Source organism: Orbicella faveolata, unplaced genomic scaffold (genome assembly GCF_042242905.1).
Source record: "Orbicella faveolata isolate gen_17 unplaced genomic scaffold, um_ofav_v1 contig_26, whole genome shotgun sequence".
Classification (NCBI taxonomy): domain Eukaryota; kingdom Metazoa; phylum Cnidaria; class Anthozoa; order Scleractinia; family Merulinidae; genus Orbicella; species Orbicella faveolata.
In genome coordinates, this window is record NW_028301554.1 from 10,846,559 (window position 1) to 10,868,957 (window position 22,399).

The 22,399-nt window shown below is 37.5% G+C and overlaps 1 protein-coding gene across 6 annotated transcripts in view; it reads left to right on the forward strand.

Moving 5' to 3' along the window:
* LOC110067114 (putative E3 ubiquitin-protein ligase HERC1) overlaps positions 1-22,399 on the forward strand; it is a 302,388-nt gene that overhangs the window by 135,481 nt on the left and 144,508 nt on the right. For all 6 annotated transcript variants that reach the window (XM_089295099.1, XM_089295101.1, XM_089295095.1 and 3 more), the window contains exons 25-30: positions 2,068-2,354; positions 8,736-8,954; positions 9,093-9,210; positions 13,933-14,176; positions 15,185-15,593; positions 15,910-16,164. In XM_089295099.1, coding sequence (XP_089151225.1) covers positions 2,068-2,354; positions 8,736-8,954; positions 9,093-9,210; positions 13,933-14,176; positions 15,185-15,593; positions 15,910-16,164 — 1,532 coding nt within the window. The remainder of the gene's footprint in view (positions 1-2,067; positions 2,355-8,735; positions 8,955-9,092; positions 9,211-13,932; positions 14,177-15,184; positions 15,594-15,909; positions 16,165-22,399) is intronic.

Sequence of the window (22,399 nt, forward strand, 5' to 3'; positions counted from 1 at the left end):
GTTGAGTGACGTACTCTTTTGCATGAACAGTCTCGAATTTCGTCACATGTCGCGTGCTCAATGTTGTGCAAAGGCTGAACCATTAAAAACTTACATGTACCTGTGCTCGAGTACTTGTGTTTCTCCAGTGTATCAATATTATTGATAATCCAACGAAAGTGAGGGGAAATATATCATATACATCGAGGGAAAACTAATGCTTCGAGTCATGAGGATGGATGTTAAAACCTTGAATTCGATGCGCTAGTGGCGGCAGGGTTTTCCAACTTTCCAAGGTAAGCGTGAATAATACAGAGCTCTGGTAAATTAGAATGAGAATTGATACCGTAATTTATTTAGTTGTAAATTCCGACTTAAATGCGGGGTTAAACTAAGCTAGAAATAACGGCTTTCCAATAATTGAGATATTTGTTTCTGCCGGATTGTAGGTTGTCTCGGGAGGTTGTTGATAACCCAAGGCGATCGAGGCTGCGTTTATCCTAAGTTGAAAATACATCAACGGACAGCACAATTTTCGCCGAAAATGTTGCCATCAATACGACTTAAATGCTGTATTATTTAATTTCTTGACATATGCGACATTTTAGGATATAATATTCAGGACAACTTTTCGCGCTACAATTTATCAATGCGCTTTTATTAAGGAAAACGATGATTGACAACTAATACCTTCTTTGCCATATTTTGGTGAGCAAAGCTGAACACGAACGCTTCATTCTGAATGTTAGCTTTTGATTTGCTGTTGGCAGGCTTTTTAAGTTCACAATCGTACTGATTGGGTTTATTTTGTACTAAAGAAGTCGTACTTCTACTCATTGAGTTCAAATTTGGTGACCTGTCTTCATCCTACTTCCTGATTGGTTGGTAAATACTTATTCAGTAGAGTGAAATCAACTTAATGAGTTAGCGATCTGTGATTGGTTTATCGCATACTTATTAGTTCATTCGAGATTATTTTTGTGTGTTCCGGAATAGTTTTAGCCTGTGTTCAAGGCAAATCCGTCATGTTTTCAATATGTGCGTGCACGAGCGCATGCTAATGATGTCAAATTATGCGCAGTGAGGATGTGTGATGCAAATGTGAGGAATGACCTTAAGTCCGAAAAGCTGCTTTAAATCTGCGATATGTTGTCAAAACTTACTTGAAAGCACTCCGATCTTAATGTTTTCGTGGTGGTTGTAGGAAAAAACTTCTTCACCAGAAAGTTTTGAGGACTCTGTACTCCTTGATCCTCCATTCTGAGGCCACCTAAACATTGATTTGTATTTTTCCTTTCTATTTTAAAACCCAAGTCAGTAATTTATCCGTGTTAGGAATGAAAACAAGACCTTGGAAGTTTTTAGATTTGGCCCGCAACGCGCCATGATTACCTGCACTTTTCGAGCGCGCGATTTTAAGAAGAAAATCCGTCTTTCTAGGACCCCTAAAGTCCTCTAAAAATATGCTCAGAAAGTCCATTCTGATTGGTTTATTTGTCCTCAAGAACAATAGACCAATAGGAGAACCAAAAAGTGTTCGGGGGGGGGGGGGTAGGAAAGGCAATTGTCCCCATGTGCTTTTTTTTCGGGCAATTACGGGCGGCACAGGGAAATGGAGGAGTTTTTCGCATGGGCAGTTACAGGCGGCACAGACGTCAATGGGTTAAAATGAACAAAACTCAGGATAAAATACCACAATAAATTTAAAACCGTCTTGACAAACGGTAATTGTAAGTTCTTTTTGGGCAAAACACAAGCATGAAACACACACACTACTAAGATTATGTCTTATCAAGTTTTTGTCTGCTCATATTCTGCAAAGGGGAAAAGGCCTAGTTGACTACCAAGGGAGAGAACAGCAGGGGTGAGGACCTGTGTGACTACTGCATCAGAGCCGTAAATTGCCCTCTGCACTATCCGAGATTGTCTCAGTAGTTTTCCTTTAGCTTGTATTGTCCATTCATGGGGTTAGTTTGACATTGGACATGAGTTACGTGTGCAGTAAGGATGTCAAGAAACATTTCACATGAACATCATTAATTCTGTGTACTGGTAGACAACTGTTTTTTGTGTTTTGTGTTTTGCTAGGAGAACTACCAAGAATTGATTCAATGAAGGAATTTCTGAGGTACATGCGTAGAAGCAGAGAGAAATTTGCCATGCAACAGAGATCCAGAAAGACAAATGAGAAGGCCTCCCTTGTCAAGTTCATGGCAACAAGTGTTGTAGATTTTCTCACTGAGGGTATGAAAAGTTTTTGCACTAGTCCATGTCAGGATGAAATGTCTAATAAGGACAATGAACATAGTACTCAGGCATGTACATCTCCACCTACTGTGGTGGCTGCTATGGGAAACCAACAGTTAAGAGGCCAGGTTAGTATTCATGTTGTTGTCTTTGTTGTGACATATGTACATAGTGTACACTTAACAAATTGACATAAGTTTTTCGTGCATCTGTCCTGTTATTGATCTGAATTTTGTCATAACATTGTCAAATTGTCTGCTCTTGCTCATTGATGCATTACATAAATTATAAATTGATGTGTTTGTCCGCTCATTTACAAAGAAAATCGTAAAAAATATTGTTAACATTGTGTATGTCCATTTTATCATGTGCACTAAAAAAGGAGTTAAGTATTTAATAGGAAATACATGTATAGGGAGTAACATTATTCAACATTTTGATGTATCCAGCATCATTATAAAGACTAAAAATCCTTGAATGTCAAAGTTGTTGAGTTATGAATACCATTAAGTGGCATTCCTGTGTGCGTGACAATTTTTCGGTCCTCAAAGAGTGTTTTACTAAACTAGACTACCTTATTTACAAAATGTTGTTTATACAAGATCTCAAACCATCATTGATTGTGCAATCAGACTTGATTTGCACAAAGCCATGCCATTAGCATAAAATATCATGCACATAACTAAACTCTTTTAACAACTTTGACATTCAACAGTTTTTTCTTCATCATGATGTTGTATACATCCAAACGTTAAATTATGTTACTCCTTATTTTTTTGTTAAATGCTTTAACATTTGATATCTTAGAGGAAAATGTCAGTAAAAATCAGATATGATCATCAAAATCGCCAACACAGCCAAAAATCAATTTTACTCATACTTTTTATATTAATAGACCCTTGTGCAGGCTTTTAGCCAGGTGGCTGTCTGGCCGTTCAGGGAATGGCCACTTTTCAGGAAGAAAAATATTAATATTAAATAAATAAAGTAGAGTCTTGTTGATTTGCAGTCGGTAATTTTATAATAGTTCGAACAAATTCACTTGATTCCTAAAGTGATTCTGGAAATGCTTTTCGAACAGACCATCTCACCATTACCTTTTTTTGCTTTAGTCTCCTTTGGATACTTCATACATATAGGTGAATACCAGGCACTCTTCCCATTTACTTCCTTGTATAGCAAGACATGTGTTAATGAACCGATTTCACTGAAAGGAACTTTGTGTAACCAGCAAGAACCATTCCATCTGAGGCGCGACTTGTGAACCAGTACATGTTGTTTCACAATTGTCTTTACAGTGACCACAATTGTTTATTTAAAAAACCTTTGCCATGCAACAATCTTTGCTAAGTTTTTGTGTGAAACACAACTGATGAGTGTAGTAGGGGCAGAGGCAACTTCAGTTTCAATCTGTTTTAGGTTTTTGGCAATGAAAACAATGCATTATCATTCAAGTCCAGTCGATACATTTATCAGCTGGAAATCACGGAAAACACACCTAAGACTCTTCAATTTTTCAAAATTTTCTAGGGATCTGCCACCAGACGTGACCCTCCATATGAAAAGGGGGCTTATGGTAATTTTCAAAAAACACATTTAAACGTCATTTAAACGGTTTTCAAATATGTTTCAAATGGTTTTTTCAAACTCATCAATAATCCATCAAGTTTAAACAAAGGAAATCATGACCGTGACTACAATGGCAATATTTTCTGAGACACCCCAATCGACTCGTAAATTAACAGAGAAAAAAGGGAGCTGACCGGTTGTGTTGAACCGGTCTCTTGACAAAATGTTAGTTTATCCAAACATGATCAAAGAGCATTAATTTTGTAAACATAATATATACTTGTATCTAGCGGTCGCTGATTTAGTTGGGCGAATCTTTCGATACAGACGCTACTTTACTAATGGAAGGTGTATTTCGATGTGAACTTAATGGTTTATTTTAGCACTAGCAGCATCGATAGTACGACCTATTTTAATGTTTTGGTTTCAAAAAGGAGAGAAATTAACAGGAAAAAAAAGGGGCTGATGTTGTGTCAAAGCGGTCGGACAACAAAATATTAACGTTCGCAATGCGCAGCGCTTTTATCGCATGTGCAAAGGAGACAACATGACGGCCTTCCATAAAAGCAATACTCGTATCGGCTCGAACAACTGGGTCGCTGATATTCACTTTTTGAAAACACTGCACGTTCAAATGCTCAAACTTCGCTTTAAAAAGAGACCTTGAAAAGTTTATCAACCGCGGCATCGATAAATGGGCGAATCTTCCGATACACTCGGAATGTTATTAAGCAGTATTAAGTGATTTAGGGCCTCTTTATATGAGTCCGGTAACCGCGCTGGCTCAACTGTGTACTGTGCTTTGCTTGTTTCAGTTGTTGGTTTTCTTGGCTGGGCGAATCAGACTTCGATTTCCAACTAAAAATAATCAGCAATAAAAGGAAAAAAAAGAAAAGCCGTCCAAGACGGGTTGTCAAGTGTAGGAAGAGTGTCTTTGTCAGTGTTGAACCAGCGAATCTGACTAGCAATATCTCAACAACCTTGTGCCTTACCGACTGAGCTATGAGTGCTAATGATCCATTTGCAATGAAATTTTGTGTACATAAAAGAATTTGTCCGCGTGGCATGCGTGTGTGTTTTCACGCCATTCAGCGAAGCGATTGCAAACTCGATGATCGTTTCAAACAGAGCTTGATGACGAACCAGAGCAACAATTTGCAGAAGATCGTTTCAATCAATTAAAATAAAATCTGTCCGTGACGGTTGTCAAGTAAAGGAAAAAATGTCGAATCCAGTGTTGAACCAGCGGATCTGACTGGCATTGTTCAGCGGTTTAAATCGACAAATAGGTTTTTCTTGTTAACAAAAATATAATAAAACGAAGAGGGGAAAAAAAAAAACCGGGAAAAATTGAGGATTTGAACTGACGTCCTATACCGTATTTCATCACATGCATGCGCTTTAACAGAGAATGGCAAATTTACATAATGATTTCTTTTTTTGCGCTTCATTGCACACCATTCAACGACTCTTGGATATTTTGGCTTCGATTTTCTTGAAAACGAAAAGCAAACTGGCAAAAAAACAGCAAGGCATTGTTAGGTAAGTAAATTGAAAGCCATATGCAAAAAATTGGGCACTTTTGTTGAAAAAAATTTTTTGACCTAAATAGTCACTTAGGAGGGTTTTCCACTAGCATCTTCAATTATCTGATCTTAGTTAGCTCAGATTTCTACAATTTCATTTTTCCGTTTTCTCCTTAGTTGTAGTTTTGATTGAGAAGATATATCAAACACTCAAGACAGTGTTTAACCACATTTCCAAACACCTCAGAGTTTGTCAAGAATACTCCACTACATGTCGTATTTTCAACTCTCTTCTCGGTGTTTGGAAATGTGGTCAAACACGGTCTTTCGTATTTGATATAATTTATTACTTCAAACATGTTTGTAATGGTTTTCACAAAAACTGTTTCAAACACTTTTCACGTGTGTTTGAAACAGTTTTTAAAAAAATGTTTGAAACTGTTTTCAAACATGTTTCTAAATACTGTCTGGCACTTGCTGTCTGTCTTGTGACTGTTTGATAGCCTTCTTTACTTAAAGTGGGTGTTCAATGAATTTTTCAACTTTTTTGAAGAGAAATAAAAATTGGACATGAGTTCGAGACAATTACCGCTTTGCACACCTTTTTTATGCCGGAGACTGTAACATGTTTAAGGATAATTACATTGTATAGTCCTCAGAAAATGCAACTCAGAAAAAAATTAATGTTATTTTGGACATGAAAGCAGTGTTATCCTCTCCGGAAGTCGCAGCATGTGCTTTTGTTTACACGTTGTATACATCGTGGGCCATATATGTTTTTATCATTGGTAACCCGGCACTACATGGTCAGCAATATCTTGTTTTAAAAATATGCCTCTGGAAGAAAAATTTTCTCTCTGTATTTTAACTAAAGACCTTCAGAAGGGCTGACCAGATGTTGAGTATTTGCATACTCGCAGGCCAAATTCAGTGATTCATGACCAGAGGTGTTGAATATCAACTGTCAACAAAATGGGACTGATGACAAACTTGATATTACAAATATGAGCAGAAAAGTTTTCTTCATTCAAGTAAAAGGTTTCGTTCAAATGAACTTGGTATCCAGATATAAGCTTTAATAAGTAAGGCCAATTTGTTTATAAGTTATTCCACACTCAAAAAAAATTACCCATAGCAAAAAAATAAATGTCTGTTTGACAAACTAAAAAAAATATTTTTCTCACTTACCCTTTGCATCGTGTACATATTGGCATGCCACAAGCGTTTAAACATGTTGATGAAAACCACCTAACAATTTGGTTTGAAATATAATAATCAGCAGTCTCTCTTTTGGTCAAAAATCCATGGGGAAGAACGCAAAACAACTGAGCACGTGAGTGTGACTGGTAGCATGACATGTGAGCAGCGAGCGGCTTTGGTCACTAAACATTTCCTGTTTGGACAGGGCCTAACCTTCTGTCTTTGCAATTTCAACTCTGTTTGTGCACTGATGTGCGATGCTCTTCTTGCTTGCTCTGATTCTTTGATTTTTAATAGGAGGAATGGCAGTTTTTTTCTGCTTCAAGAAAAACCGACAGCAATGTGGTTGTGGTTGTGCTTGTGCTTATGCTCATGCTCACGTCACTAATGAAAACCAGGCTTTAGGTAACCCTCAGTCAGCTTTTCCTCACCGCAATAGACTTGATAGAGGAGAAAGAAAACGAGAAACGTGAAAAAATAAGAATAAAAAAAAATTGCAGGTCTTCAAGGTTTACTGTTTTGTGCATATCCAAAACATAAAAGACAAGTTCTGTGCCATGTCGTTGCATGGGTGTCAATCCCTGAGGTGTCTATTTGCATTGAAAATCTATCAGTGGACACAAAACCTTTTAGTACATTAATATGGCGGACAAATTCATGAGTAAAATCAAATTAATGGTTTCACATAAAGCATACAATTTGAAAAATTTAGGCTTTTAGACTGATTCCTTCAACAAAGTTAGTTTATAATCTATTCTGGTTGATCCATAAGAATTGATGTGCCATTGATTTACGTTGCCGAAACTTTATAATTTCGCCACATTCCCATTCTACAATTACTTTTCATACATAAAAATATTTTATGCAATGACTTCACTTCACACTACTTTTTCCTACATTTATTCGCTAATCAAAACTTGTTGGATAGAATTTTTAATAGCACCAATGAGAGGACTGTTAAAAATGCCAAGAAGAAAAACAAACTGATATGATTACTCGTAAAGAAACCATTTGCAGTAGTAATACGACAAGCTTATAGAAGGTTTCAGTTAATAAATTCATTTGAAATGCGACAATCGTTTGTAGAAAACAACAGAGGGTTTAAACAATAAATCAAACATGTTTCAAACAGTCATGTTTGAAACGTGTTTGAAACACTTTGATAAATAATGTTTAAACAGTCATGTTTAAATGTTTTCATCTATGTATACTCCAAGAGATTTCGTAAATTCTACTTGTTTAATAGAATTACTGTTGATAGTAAAAGACTGGAGTCTATTAAAAGTATTTAACCTTTGCTTTGAACCAATCAACATAAACTCAGTCTTTGACTTATTAAGAGTGAGTTTATATGCCATTAACCATTCAGTTATTTTAGTTAGATCATCATTCATATTTTCCTCTAGATGTTAATGCAGTAATTTTGTTTTTAGATGTTAATGCAGTAATTGAACATATTTCCAAAAAAATTGCCTCCTGCATTGGCATCTTGAAGAGAAGCAGGTCTTTTGTTCCTTTTGAAAGAAAATGGAAATATGGTAAAATAAATTAAGGTGAAACTTCGTTTCCGTCTTGTGTAGAAAATAAATTCAATTGGAGGTAAATTCTAGCAGATATTTGCTTGTTCACAAGAGACCTGTCAATTTGTTTGTACAAGATAATGTTATTTGGTGAGTACTGTAGCGTGAAGTTGTGTATATCCTTTCTGGGCAGTTCAGTTATGCTGGTTCTACTTTTACGAATATGTAATCATATATAAATATATGACAGCTATATGACCTTCCTATTGAACCCCGAAAGTAATGGTCCCCCTGAAAGTAACTCTCTGTTCTCAAGGGCAATGTGGATGGAGCACTCTGACTGCAGGACTGAACAACTTGAAGAGTTATTTGTGATTTCATTTCGAACTTAACTGAATTTTTCTTGAAAAATTAAATCCTATGAAAATAAAATTATCCTATAAGTATTTGAGTATGTTTGATTGGCCCTTGATGTTATGGGTGAACTTGCCTGTTGATACAATTCATCAATAAATTGGTAACATGTTTGTCACGGGTATGAAGATCAAGCCCACAGGTGAATCAAAACTTTCTGACCACCCTGTGTAGTACATTTGTGATAATTATTAAACTTTTTAAGTCTTAGCTTTGAAATGTCAGGTTTTTGAAAACATCGTTAATTAAGTGTCAAGTGAAGGTATGCTTTTTCCTGTAGGTGAGACTGACTGCTCTAAAGCAAATCCTTGCACTTCTTCACAGTGGCAAGGATCCTTCCTGTGCTGCAGTGTCAGACAGTGGTTATGGTTCTCCTCTCAATCTGCAGTCCCTCTTATTGTCAGCTCAGTTGCAGCTATTACTTGGTACCCTTGGTCCAGAGGTTGTGCGATCCTCTTCACAAGGGGAAATTGAAGGATGTCTTCTTCTTCATTACCAGGTTTACATACTTCAATGGTGTTGAAACTGTTTTTGTTCCTGGTATTTATTGCATGTACAATTTAGCTTTTATTGCTCTTTTACTGATGTACAAGCTAAGAGATGGTCTATTAATTTCATTGTATGAATGTCCAAATAGGATGACATAAAAGCCACCAGCAGAAAGCTCCAAGATGAAATTCAGGAAGCAGTCCATTACCTGTACCAAAGTCTTGCTGCAATCCTGGAGAGGGCAAATCATCCAACATGTGGAAAAGGTTCTTATGTGTTGTATTTTGTTGGACGTATGTTAGTAAGCATGTTTAGCAAGCATTCCCATGTGCATCAGAGTTTACATTGGGGTCAAATGCAAAAATAAATGGGATAAGGGGTAGGGTGGGTAAGTTTTCACTTGTCTCAATTTAATGAGGGTGATGGGGGTGATTGATGATGTGAAATTAATGCAGAATAGAGCATACAATCCTGTTAATATCTATTCAAAAGTTAAGTAAAATTCCTCTTAATGTTTATGTTATTAGCATCCCCCAGTTGTTTAAAGTGCCACTAACCCCAAAATATTTTTTTCCTTTAATAAAATCTACTAGTTTCCCTGATTACTTCAGTGAAAAAAGTTATCTTGATTGATAAAATCCCTGCGTTTCTACAGGCGTTTAAACATGTAATTTCTATGTTCACGACTGCGCAAAGTGGGATCTGGGTTGGGCTACTAGTGACGTCACTTCAGGAACCGGGCTAAAACACTCCAGAGACTTTTGACTGAGCTTTGAGGGCAGTCAAAACATTTTCGGGTTATTTGTGATTCATACATGTATTTTATCAAAACTGGACAAGAACTGCAAGTGAAAGAACTGTATCATCTAGCATTACAATTCGGAGTCTAGCTGCGATTTGGACAGCTGTGAAGTACATATTTTTTTCCATTTTGAAGTGCGGGTTGCCAGTCGAGATCGCCACGTTGTATAATTATATTTAGGCCAGGATCGTTGATTTGCTGGTCCATTTGGGTCATAAAGGTACAAACACTGACTGAAGAGTTAGCTTACAGCTCTTAAAGAGTTACAAAGATGTCAATGAACACGAAGAGTTGGTAATTTGACTTTACGGAGCGTGCAAATTTCAGAGTGTCAAAACACATTTTACATTCAAATATTAATTACCCCCGAAATACAAGTACTCCACTCCTGCCTACCTCTCCAGATCAATGATTGAAAATAGTTTTAACATAAGAGATATGCAGAGATGTCGGCAAACAATATTTGAAGGTGAGGTAACTTTTTGCTTTGTTATTGTCGACTGACTGTAGTATATGCATATTCAATTACTGTGTACGAACACAAGCTACGCAAATTTGCATATTCCGTACTAGTGAAATCATGGAAAATCCTTCAACAAGATCGTGAAGATAGGTTCCATATACTTTCAGTTAAATGAATACATTTCTACTTCACTGTTATTTTGAATGAAATGTCCATTTTACGCACGCTAATAATCTGGGAGTCCTTGACTTATTAGTTTGCGTTTTGGTTGACTCACAAGCACATTCTTCTTTCACCACAACAATCTCCGTCGGTAGCTATAGGGTCGAATCTTAATCGTTGTTTCACTTTCCTCATATTATATTTATAAATGCTTGATCCATTCTAAGTTTGTAATTTAGATGTATTTTGTTCCTCAAAGACGAAGCTCAAAGAACAAAACAATTCTGTATTCGGAATGGCCATTGAGAAACATGGCCAGATTACAGGCGGCCTCCGGCGTGTGTGTGTTTTTGAATCTACAGCCTTTCGGCCGTAGATTCTATGTAATCAAGCGTGTCCGTTTCAGTGTAACAAAAGAATATTCGTACTTAATCAAACTTCAGATGTGTGAAGATCGCTACCCTATTAATGCCCGAATGACTGTCTGTACGATTGAGAGGAACAAAATAAGTGAAGATTAGTCACGATTGATTTGTTGGTAGACTTTCAGTTAGTCAAACCTGCCAATGTTCGTTAGAGGGAGTTGCTTGTCTAAAAAAAGGAGAAAAAAAATGCGAATTTACTAGCAGAAGCACAGCCTTACGGAGCATTCTCAATGACTACGATCTCGAACCACTGACCCTACGTCTGACTTTGTAGACTCATTTTCCCATGCTCTTCAAAGTGACATGAATTGGTGAGTAGACAAAGTTCTCTATAACCAGGTACAGCTATCAGCGAATGTGCCAAAACATTGTTCTCGAATGATCTTGCATCATTTTGAATGGTTTCTGAAAGGTTTTGATTGCAAATACGATTGTTACGTGCCTTCAAAGCAGCTATCGAGCAAATAATATGCACATTTGCAAATTGATGTTTATTTCATGTTTTCATACAACCCAGAACTCAACATAATGTTTGTTTTATTATAGATATTTGTTTCAGCTAAGGCAGGATCGATTTTAAAACGCTCTGCTGACAAAAAACTATCTGAACCAGGTCAATACAAAGATCGTCCACATAAATTCTTCATATGGAAATTCTGGATTCTTTCAATATTAAATACTAACAGATCATGATCAGGAAGGTTTGCTTTACATATATAAACAAGAGTAAGTTCTGTGTTGTCTGTTCACTATCATTTAAGCTTAACTGGATAATATTTCTATACTATCTCAAAGGGATGTCACTGGTTTTATGAAAAGCTTTTATGAAGCTAGAGTTATTGACATCGCCTTCCTATACGAAAATTGGTGATGCAGCGCGTGAAAGTTTCCCGCGTCCACTGCCGTTCCCTTCTTGGCCTTCCCGTCCTTGCATCGTATAAAGGTCCCTAATGTTGCTTGTGATGAAGAGGACATTAATGCCATGGACTTAAATTATAAAACAATATTCTGCAATGTAGAACAGAATCTGCAATCAGGCCGGTTACATCACTGTGCAACTCAAATGGCACAGAAATCACGAATTCACTGTTCACGGTCATTCATTATTCTCCATTCTTCTCAAGGAAACTCGAATCCCTTTCGAGGGATTATTCAACCCTTTTGAGGGATTATTCAGCCCTTTTGAGAGATTATTCAGCCCTTTTAAGGGATAATTCAACCTTTTCAAGGGATTGTGCAGCCCTTTCAAGGGAGTACGCATCCCTTTTGAAGGATGATGCAGTCAGAGCACAACGCAGTCAATTCCACCGAGATTACCTGAGAGTTCCTCTTAAGGAGATATGACTCTCCTAGTAGAGAACAAACAAAAAGCTTTAGTTGACAAAATAATGACCATGGAAAACACATCCGCAGAAGCTATGCCTGGTCGTTATGTAGCTAGTATTTTTTCTGCAAATACTTGGAGTGAAGGACAATCTTTCCAGTGTTACGCTTAAGGCAAGATACACTGATGTAAGAGTAAATCTTTAATCTTTAATCCAGAAGTGTAGCAACTCTCGTAAGCTTGTAATTCCCTTCATTGTTAGCAGCTGTTATTGTTTTAGGGCTAGGGGCATTGTTTCTGTTGTTTGTTCTATTGTTCTCTCAAAGGGTAGCAAGCCATTCATGTGAGACCTTACGAGAGCTGCTGCATCACCCCTTTAATCAGTATACTTATCAGTTGCTGCATGTGGAAAAAGAGACAGAGAAACATCTACAGTAAATTACCACGTGAAGTTTTAAAATCAGTTAAACGCAAAAAAGTAAGAGGCAGAATTCAATATTTCTTGATGAAGAGTGTTACTGTTTCGTCTGTTTTATTCACTGTGGATATCAGTTGTGAACTATGGATTGTCAAGCTTGCTCGTGAAGAAGAGTCTTTTTTACTTGATTTTTTTAAAACAAAATTTGAACAAGAAAAGTGTTGGTCTTCTGGTAGAAATTATAAATGTTATCCAGAATTTTTGTCTGAGTTCAGTTTGATAACAAGAATTACCTCTTGTCAGAAAAGTATCTTTTGTTATCTGGAGATGTTGAATTGAACCCAGGTCCTGCAGAGATTCCTAATCCACTTACCTAGGGTCGTGGATTCATGTGCTCACTGAGCACCTATTTTTTTTATAAAATCAACAAATACATAGCTAGTTCACCAGTTTGAAGCCTCAACAATCTTCTTCGTGTCTTGTAGAACGTTTAGACAAGTCTCTATTTCAAAACACAACGCATTTAATTTATCGTGTAATTTCGTCACCTATAGTTTTGTTTGGGACTTGGAGGATTGTTTGCGCTCAAAATAGTCAGATGGCTTCCAGCTTATCCCAAATTCGTGTCTAATTAAGTACCTTGACAATTTCAAGCTTTCTATTAGAGATAGAGAAGAATATACAGGCCATGAAAATCTCTAGGTTTTTACAGTAGCAGCGAACCGAGATCAAAGAAATCCTCAGTGGCTCCCCAGCTTTAGCTTCGCACAAATCAGCCCGCTTCTTTGCTCTTTTTCTCGGTTCTGGTAGAGTTTCACTGAGATAGAGGTATTGAATGAAGAGGAATACTCTATTCCATGCATCCTGTATTGCTACAGCCTCCAACAACATATATTCCTTGCATTCTACAATGATTTTGACACACACTGTCGCATGTTCACATATACATGTATTCTTCTCAGAAACAAAATATTGTTACTCCCGAAGTGACGTCAAAAGCCAACTCGTCCCATTCTCCGCTATTCCTCGGTCGTGAACATGGAAAAGGGCAAATTTACAAACTTTAAAAATTCATAGAAAATTAACAAAAATAGCTACAACAATAATTTTTTCGCCGTGGTGATCAGGAGAAAAAGGAAATTTATATTAGTGAAAAAAAAATTGGGGGGGGGGGGGTTAGTGGCACTTTAATGTTTCTGCCCATCCATCCATCTATCTGCCTGCTTGGTTGTAGGTCTAAAATCCTTCCAATAGAAAGACCTGTTCATTCAAAGCAATTAGCCAAAGGAGACCTATTCTTTTAACTTATGAAAGTGCATTCAGTAATAATATAACATTTCTTGTGTCTGTATTACATGCCCTTATGTACATGTGTTAAATGTGATTTGTTTTAGGTGCACGTGAGCGTCAGCAACTGCTGGCAGTTTTTGCTTTAAGTAACAAGTATCAACCATCAGATGTTGCTCTCGTTGTTACCTCACAACTTCATATGACCATGTTCAACATGTGCCAGGAAAGCCTGTTGGCCATTCAGCCCGGTCCTTATCACAAAACACAAGTTGACAACACTACACAACTGTCTGTTGTCTTACAAGTTGCCTGTTGGAGACTTCTGCATATAATCGCAGTAACAGCTGGGTCAGTTTGTTGTCCTTTACTTTATATCTTTTCCTAGACCATCTTTGACAAAGTGACAGCCAAGAGAGCCAGCAAGTTCATGGCATTTATTTACACACAAGTCACTTGTGTGTAGATGGTGAGATCTCCTGGCACATTCTCAAACAATAGAATTACAAACTTTGTTGATTTAAAACTAATTTTTACAAGGCTAAAAAAGTTTAAAATAGTGAAAAAGTGGAAAACCAAACCTTTAAACATCATGTCATCTTCAGGACAAGTAAAAGCTGTCGGCTACTTGCATAAGTTACACCATGTATATCCGTTAGGTAATTCCTGATGGGAACAGTTTTGCCATGTAACAGTGAATTTGTTTGTTTAAGCTGGTTACCATTGTTGAATCATTATGCCTTCTAGGATTCTTTTCTTGTGAAAAGATTGGGTTGTGCAGATTATGTGCCAGCTATGAGAATGTAAATGATTCTTGCGTAGGTGACCGGCAGGTTCAAAGTCATTTCATCTGTTTGAATGTTCATCAATTTGCATTCCTTAAGTCATGGTCTTGTGATGTAACTGTCACTCCAAGAGCACTCTCCTTTGCAGACCACAAGTGATCTACTGTATGAGTGTGTTTGTCTGTAATGTTGAAAAGGCTTTGGACTCTTGTTTGCCTAAGGACAAGGATTGATGTAGTTGTCACATACATGTAACCACATGAATAATTTATGTATACTGACATGGAATGTGCAATGTGCATTGTTCATTTACGTTGATATCAATCACGCTTTTAGCGATGATGTGAAAAGTCGGTATCCAAAATGTGCCAAGAGTTTGCTTAAACGAACAATTTTTAAAGCAACTTGTTAAATAAAACAACTTTCTTTCAGAAGTGGGCATCCACAGGACAGCTGGACACCCATCTAGCTAAAATCCCGGTTTTTCAATTTATTTTTTCCATTTTAGAATGATGCCTTTTGTATCTTTTTTCAAAGCAGTTGTCAATGATTTATACTTTTCTTTTCTCATTAGGATGTTTGCTGATAAGCTGAGTGATCACATCATTCAAAGTGTTATTGATTTGCTGTATGAGCAACTAAAGTTACTGTTGGAGAATGCCAGCAAGTTAATCTTATTGGAAATATCTGAAAATGCTTCTGAGTCTGTCCTTGAGCAAAGACAGGGTGAAAGATCACACAAACATAAACAACACGAAGGAGCACTTTGTTACTTCATGAAATTCCTGCGCAGAGTTGCAGTCAATAAAGCAGCACAGCAGAAGCTTGTCTCCAGAGATTGGCTGGGGTTATTTATGGCTGTTGTTTCATTTCCTAGCGAGAAAAAGGAATTTTCTCACTTCAGTCTACGGACAAGAATGCTGACTTTTCATTTATTGACGTTTGTTCTTCCAGCATGTGAAGATGACATCTTAATTGGAACAGTGAGTATAATGGTTTCCCATTGGATACAGATTTTCTTACTAGACATCACAGGTCATCACTCCAAATTCAATCTTCATGGATGTACATTGACATATGCATACATGTATTAATAGCACAATCATTTTGTAAAGCCAGCTCAGGACAAAAACTGTGGGTACAGTCTGCTTGTGCAGACAAAAGCTTGCCATCAACTGGGTCCTCTGGTTGAACAATACTATACCATTATGATAATTTATGAATTTCCAAAAAGATAGAAATACATGAATGTATTGTCCTTCTTTATACGTGTCATGCTATCCTCTCTCTTATAATCAGATTACTAAGCAGCTCTTCCAGAACATTGGTGATTACACATGGAACATTCCACCTTTCCCTTATGTACTTCACGATGAAAGCAACTCAGGATTTACAGCAAATGTGGACCAAGTGCCTGTTAATGATGTCATGTTTGATACTGACAAGTTACAAGCCTGCAGTGTGGAGAATGGTGTCACAGTTGTTCACAGTAGTGCAAGGAGAGGGTATGGACTGGCTGGACTTGGCATCAGGTCAGGATGCTATGAATGGAAGGTAGCTACTATAAAAAGTTGTACTGAAATGTGTATATTGGCAGCCTCGATAAATAACTGTAGTTAGACTTGAGGGACCAGGGGTTTCAATAAGTTTTGGCACATGAGGGTAGTTTAGAAAAAGAGGCGGGTAGTTTCTTGGAAGGCCCTCTGGGCCTTCCCAACTAGGGGGGTCCAGGGGGCATGCTCCCCCGGCAAATTTTGAAATTCTAGACTCTCGCAGATGCATTTTCCTGCATTTTGAGGCCTATTTTTATGTTGCTTTGTTGTTCCTAGAAGTCAATCAATTAGAAAGACAAGGTTGATAACATGTGGTATTTTAATTCTTTGTATGCAAATTGATTTGTGATTGATACATCATATTTCACCACGAAAAGAAGCATAATATTAAAGTTTAAACACGGAAATGTGTCCCTTTCAATATACTCAACTAACCTTGCAAAGAATCATTCTTCTTTGACCTCATTTGTTTTGACGCTGGAGCGAAATATGCTAACAAGAAGATCTTTTAGATCTTTCAACCGTGATTTTAAGAGTTAACTGTTTTGGTAGCACTACAGTCGCAATGCAGTGCACATTCCAAAGCAGTCCTTGATGATTCATTGATTACTGTAGACACCACATCACTTGATCAACACAACCTGTATTATTGCACCATCAGTTGTAGCTGTTGTGAAATCTACGATTACGTAATTACTTCCGACACATGTCATAATATGGGATCATGAGTGACCCGAAGGAAAAAAAAAATGAAAAAACAAAAATCGGTTTTGAACCTATTTCCGGCAAATTTGGCACACCGGAAGCTGAGAAAATTACCCTATATCCGGCCATTTTTCCAGCTCTTTTCGTGATATCCCCCCCTTGGGAGAGTTTTTAAAGTTAGGGAATTAGTATGCAAGCCACCGTAATGGTGGTTGCCGTCAGCGAAATGTTTATTTGCTCAAAAATTGCGGCCAAATCTTTCAGTGATGGAAGTCAGGACATTTGTAAGGATACAGAAAGTAATTTGGGACCAGTTGCTGGCTTGTAAGGCTGAAATTATCCAGAAGTAAGCTTTTTTTTAACTTAAATGTAACGAAGGCCACATGGTGAACAAATTGAATAAATTAACGGATCTTCGCACTGTCTCGTTCTGTTTTTCGTTTCGTTCTCATTTGGAGCCCGCCGAGGTCATTTTTTCGTCTAAATTACTAAAGAAAAGTTTGAAAAAGATGTTCCTATTCAATTTTTAGCTCTCAGGCAATAATCCTGGATTTTTTTGACCGAAACGTCGGTGCGTGTTATGTTCGTGTGTTTCAGTTGCTATGAGTGACTGTCACTTCCTTTGTTGACTTAAGCAGTGAAGGGAGGTGACAAAAAAACAAAGTAATTATATTTAGTTCTGGCTTTGTTCGATTTCGTTGAAATTTTAATATGATGAAGCTGGATTGTTAAGGAATAGATTTTACTAGTGCCGATGTGAGATAGCTATTAATGCTAAAATGATATATTGCTTCGAAGTCAGGGTTTTGAAGAGATTTTTTTGCAAAGCGTGGGTTGGGTGTGACTTTGTAATCTAAGATTTTTGTTGACCCCAAAGCAAAAATTTCATCGATGATTCAAACGAATATAAATTTATATATGTTCCGAGCTGAATTTCTGGTGAAAAAACATATTTTTGATGAGCGCTGGGTTTTTAATTTTTTTTCCCGCAAAAGTGTCGGCCAGGAAAGAGGACGTAATGGTCTTTTAGAACTTTCTTCGGGATATATATAGGCATGAATGATACGATAATAACACTATTAACAACAGCTTGTTTTCTTAGAAGTCATGATTGAATTTAATTGGTTTTTTCCATGAATATAGGGCTAGTAAAGTTAAGTCTCACAAGTCACATAATTCAAGAACTCCGTTATCCACAGTATCTTTAGTAAGGTTGTTTTTTCCCTACCAATGACGTAATCCTTGCACATTCTGACACGTTGTTTGCTTGGCTTGCAAATATTTAATTTTCTCTCCAACCACTGAACTCGCTGCGATGAAACAGCCAAAGAATTCGCTTCATTTGCCTTAACCCACAAGAAATACTTGCAAAATTGCAAATAAATTAATGACCGTCACTTCTGCAGAAATAAACTTGCAAAGTAAACACGATCTTATTTGTCAGGTAGCGAAAATGAAAGCTGCAATGCCAGTGCATTCCCTGGCTGATGTAATACCCATTTTTAGTGTTTTTAGCGTATTTATTATTTCCCTTCGAACCCAACGCTTCGATAAAACCAAAAGAAAATATGTTACACACAATAAAGAAAACAAGATCCGTAACATTGTCCATGTATTAATGTTTCAACAGCTTTTGGTGAATAAACATCACAGGTTGTGTGATTCAAAATTTGGCTGAGAGGAAGTTTGGGTCTGGTCACTGACAAAAAAAAAAAATAATAAACCCGGTGTAAACCTAGAACCGTGCTGGGCCCATGGCCACACAGATTAAAAAAAAAAAACCCACGGGTAGAACATGAACCACGTTCGGCCCATGGCTGGGCTGTTAAAGACAATTGCCTTTTGGCAGCTATTATTATTCATGCTTAGTCCCAGTTTCCTCTCAATTTCAGCTGAAGTGCCTGGCACATTTTTTCACTTTGTATTGAAGCGATTGTTCTCGCATGTTAGGTTACACTTTCCTTCATCTTTCGTGGTCCGAAAGGCTGGGTTAACACTAGAAAGTTTTTTTCTTGTACCGCTCTTTTTCTTTACCGATAACATAAGACTTATATTGCCAAATTTCTTGAAGAGAATCCTTAGCTGCGAGGAAATTATCTGGTCTTAGTTATTTGTGAATAGCTACCCGCTACCCGGCTATTATTGAAACCCTTGGGGACGTTTGGTAGTAGGCTAAGTTTAGACAAGCAGCAATGTTTCAGAGCTGCCAACAGCTGCAGACAGTTGTTTTGACCTTGTTGAGATGATGCGTACAGCATGAGTGCTCCAGGAAATATTGTGATCTTTGTGGGATTATGCTAAGTTATGGTCAGTCAGTATATTTCAATCACTACACTAGAGGAATTCCGTCTCGTAGTGTGTGTGTGTGTTTTTTTTACTTTGTTAACAAATGAATTGAAGGGGTGAGTGCAAAACCATGCTAAGTGACGATTTGAGTGTAAAAAAATTTTTGCGAAAGGGCTTGAATTTTTGCATGTGGTCTTCAATGTAATAGAAAAACGTGGTCCTGTATTTTTCTGGCTGGTTTTTGCTTCATTTATGAAGACGCCGCTAGGAAAACCGAGTGGTTTTTTTGCATATGCAATATCTCGAAAACGAAGCAAAGCTTAGCGGAAAAACTATGGGACATTGCTAAACATCCCTAAACAAAACTGCATGCAAAATTTGGAGCGTTTTCGACAAAGTTCACTTTTGATTAAAATACCTAGCGCCCTTTTCCCGCTGAGGCCTTCAAATAAACGAAGCCAGGCCTTTGTTATGATAAACAGAGCCGATCCTTTGTTACAATAGCCAAGCCAAGCCTTTGTTATAAGTCAAAGTCTCGCCTCGGTTTATCATAACAAAGGATCGGCCTGCTGCGACCGCAAGGACTTTGATTTCACTTAGAAAGCAGCAAAATGTCAATTTCACGCAACGTATAAGCTCAAAAATGTTGAGTTTAGGCCAAAAAAGGTTTAAATGTTGATTTCATGTTAACGCGTGATGGTAAGGATGTTGGTTTCACCTAGAAACCAACAAAATGTCGATTTTACGCAGCGCACAAGCTCAATGATGTTGATTTCAGGTCTAAATAGGTTAAAATGTTGATTTCACGTTAACGTGTGATGGCAAGGATGTTGGTTTCACTTAGACATCAGCAAAATGTCGATTTCACACAGCGTATAAGCTCAATGATGTTGATTTCAGGTCTAAATGGGTTAAAATGTTGATTTCACATTAACGCGTAATGGCAAGGATGTTGGTTTCACCTAGAAACCAACAAAATGTCGATTTCGCAGCGCATAAGCTCAATGATGTTGATTTCAGGTCTAAATAGGTTAAAATGTTGATTTCATGTTAACGCTTGATGGCAAGGATGTTAGTTTCACTTAGAAAACAGCAAAATGCTAATTTCACGCAACGTATAAGCTCAATGATGTTGATTTCACGTGAAAACGCTCTATAAATAGGGCTGACAGATTAACAGATTAACCCTTCTGCGCAACATACGGGTCTCCATACATCTGCATGTCCGCTGATCCCAGAAGCTTAAAACACTACAAATCATGCCGATTTGAAATAAAATCAATGCAACCTGGATCACAGATCTATGTTACATTCGATTGTTACTTGTTGGCCAATATTATGTTCAAACAGTCTAGTTACCAGTTTGAGAAACGTCTGCAGAACGTGATCGAAATACATGCCGGGAAGGGTCTTTACACCTCGTGCACGGGAAAACATGGCAGTTGATACAAGACAAATTTTATGTCTAAAACCAGTTCTCGCTTTCCAAACTTTGACGCTAGCAATGCTTGGCAATTGGGCCACGACTCACCAGAGGGTATTTTTCTTGGGCAAGAACTGCTCTTGGACTTTGCTGCCTGGCTCGATCTGACTTCGAATGCCAATAACACGATTATGGTATATCAGCTGCCTTCAAAGTTTCAGAACACATTTTGATTCTTTAAAACGTGCTGATGACTTACGGGTTTATCAAGACTTTATGATGCCTCTCAACCACCAGGCAGGCATACAAGGTACTTTAAAACAATGCTTAAGATATTAGTTGACAGAGCTCTAATGCGGCACATCTCCTTTTTGTTCGATGTATTTCGTTTGACGCTCAATCAATTCACATGTTGTGTTCACGTCACAAGAACCGCTGTAAATAATGTTCCCAGATTTCCGCTCTATATATGCTGTGAGATTTGATGTTGACCTCATACACTATAAACAACCTGCCTGTTTGCTATTCAACAAATGAACTCCTAAAGACATGGCTAGGGAAAGCCAATTATTTTGCATATGTTATAACTCGAAAACGAAGCAAAAACCAATGACAAAAATACAGGGCCGCGTTTTTCTATTACATTGAAGACCACATGCAAAAATTCAAGCCCTGTGGTGAAATTTTTTTTTTCACCCAAATCGTCACTTAGCATGGTTTTGCGCTCACCCCTTCAATTATGGGTACTCACTTCACATAATTACAATATATTTCTGCCTTTTACTTTTTTTTTCTTCTCCGCAAGCAACCAAACAAGCTTTGCTGTTTTATCAAACAGCTTAACTGCTCGTTAAAACGTACCAGCTAGTGATTGACATTCCTTCGGTTGCCATCATTTTTGAGAGAAAGGTGAAAGAATTGTTGATGATCACTTTCGCCCCCAGAACAAAACTTAGCATTTGATAAGGATCACTATAATCAGAAAACATTAATTAATTTCACCTTTCTGCTTTAAAGGAAGAAATACTTAACTTAAACTCTTAACTTTCAGACACTGGATCTGTTTTGCATGAATATTACCCTTGGTGCGATTTGGTATATTCCTTTGACTCATACACATTCTAATATGTGACCGTGAACTGGAAAACGTACCTTAACGCTTATCCGTTATACAGGCAAAAGTGTTAAGCATCCGTTAGTCATCCGTTAGAAAGTTTTCTTAAAAATGTTAGGGGCGTTAGCCCAACCGTTAGACGTTAGCATCAGGCCGTTAGAACGGAGAGTGCAACCGTTAGCAAGAGACATGTATCCGTTAGCCGTTAGCATCAGACCGTTAGACGGGACAGCATAACCGTTAGCAAAACTCTGTATCTGTTAGCACGGCTAGAGAAGCCGTTAGGATCCGTTAGAATAAACTAGCATACGTTAAACGGGTAACGATTCCATTAGAATGGCATGACACGCGTTGAAGTGGCATGTGGTACGTAGCCTAACACAGTGTGAAACGAGAGCAGCTCTTGGCTTCCATTTAGTTCAAAACAATCATGAGATAGCTATCTTTCGACGAGAAGTTTGGTGTTTATTATATTTTGATGCCCTGATGATTGATAAATACAACTCAAATGAAGTTCAATAAAGCCTTCATACTATAATTATTATACACGATCCAAAACAAAACACGTTTGCCGCTTTCGAAAACAGAAACGACATGTGAAATCATAACAACGATCGGCATTATATGAACTGTTTTATTTATTCAGCAAAGTCCGGTTGTTTTGAGAGCTTGTAATTTGCTACTGTAAGTCGTGAACAAAAGAAAGTT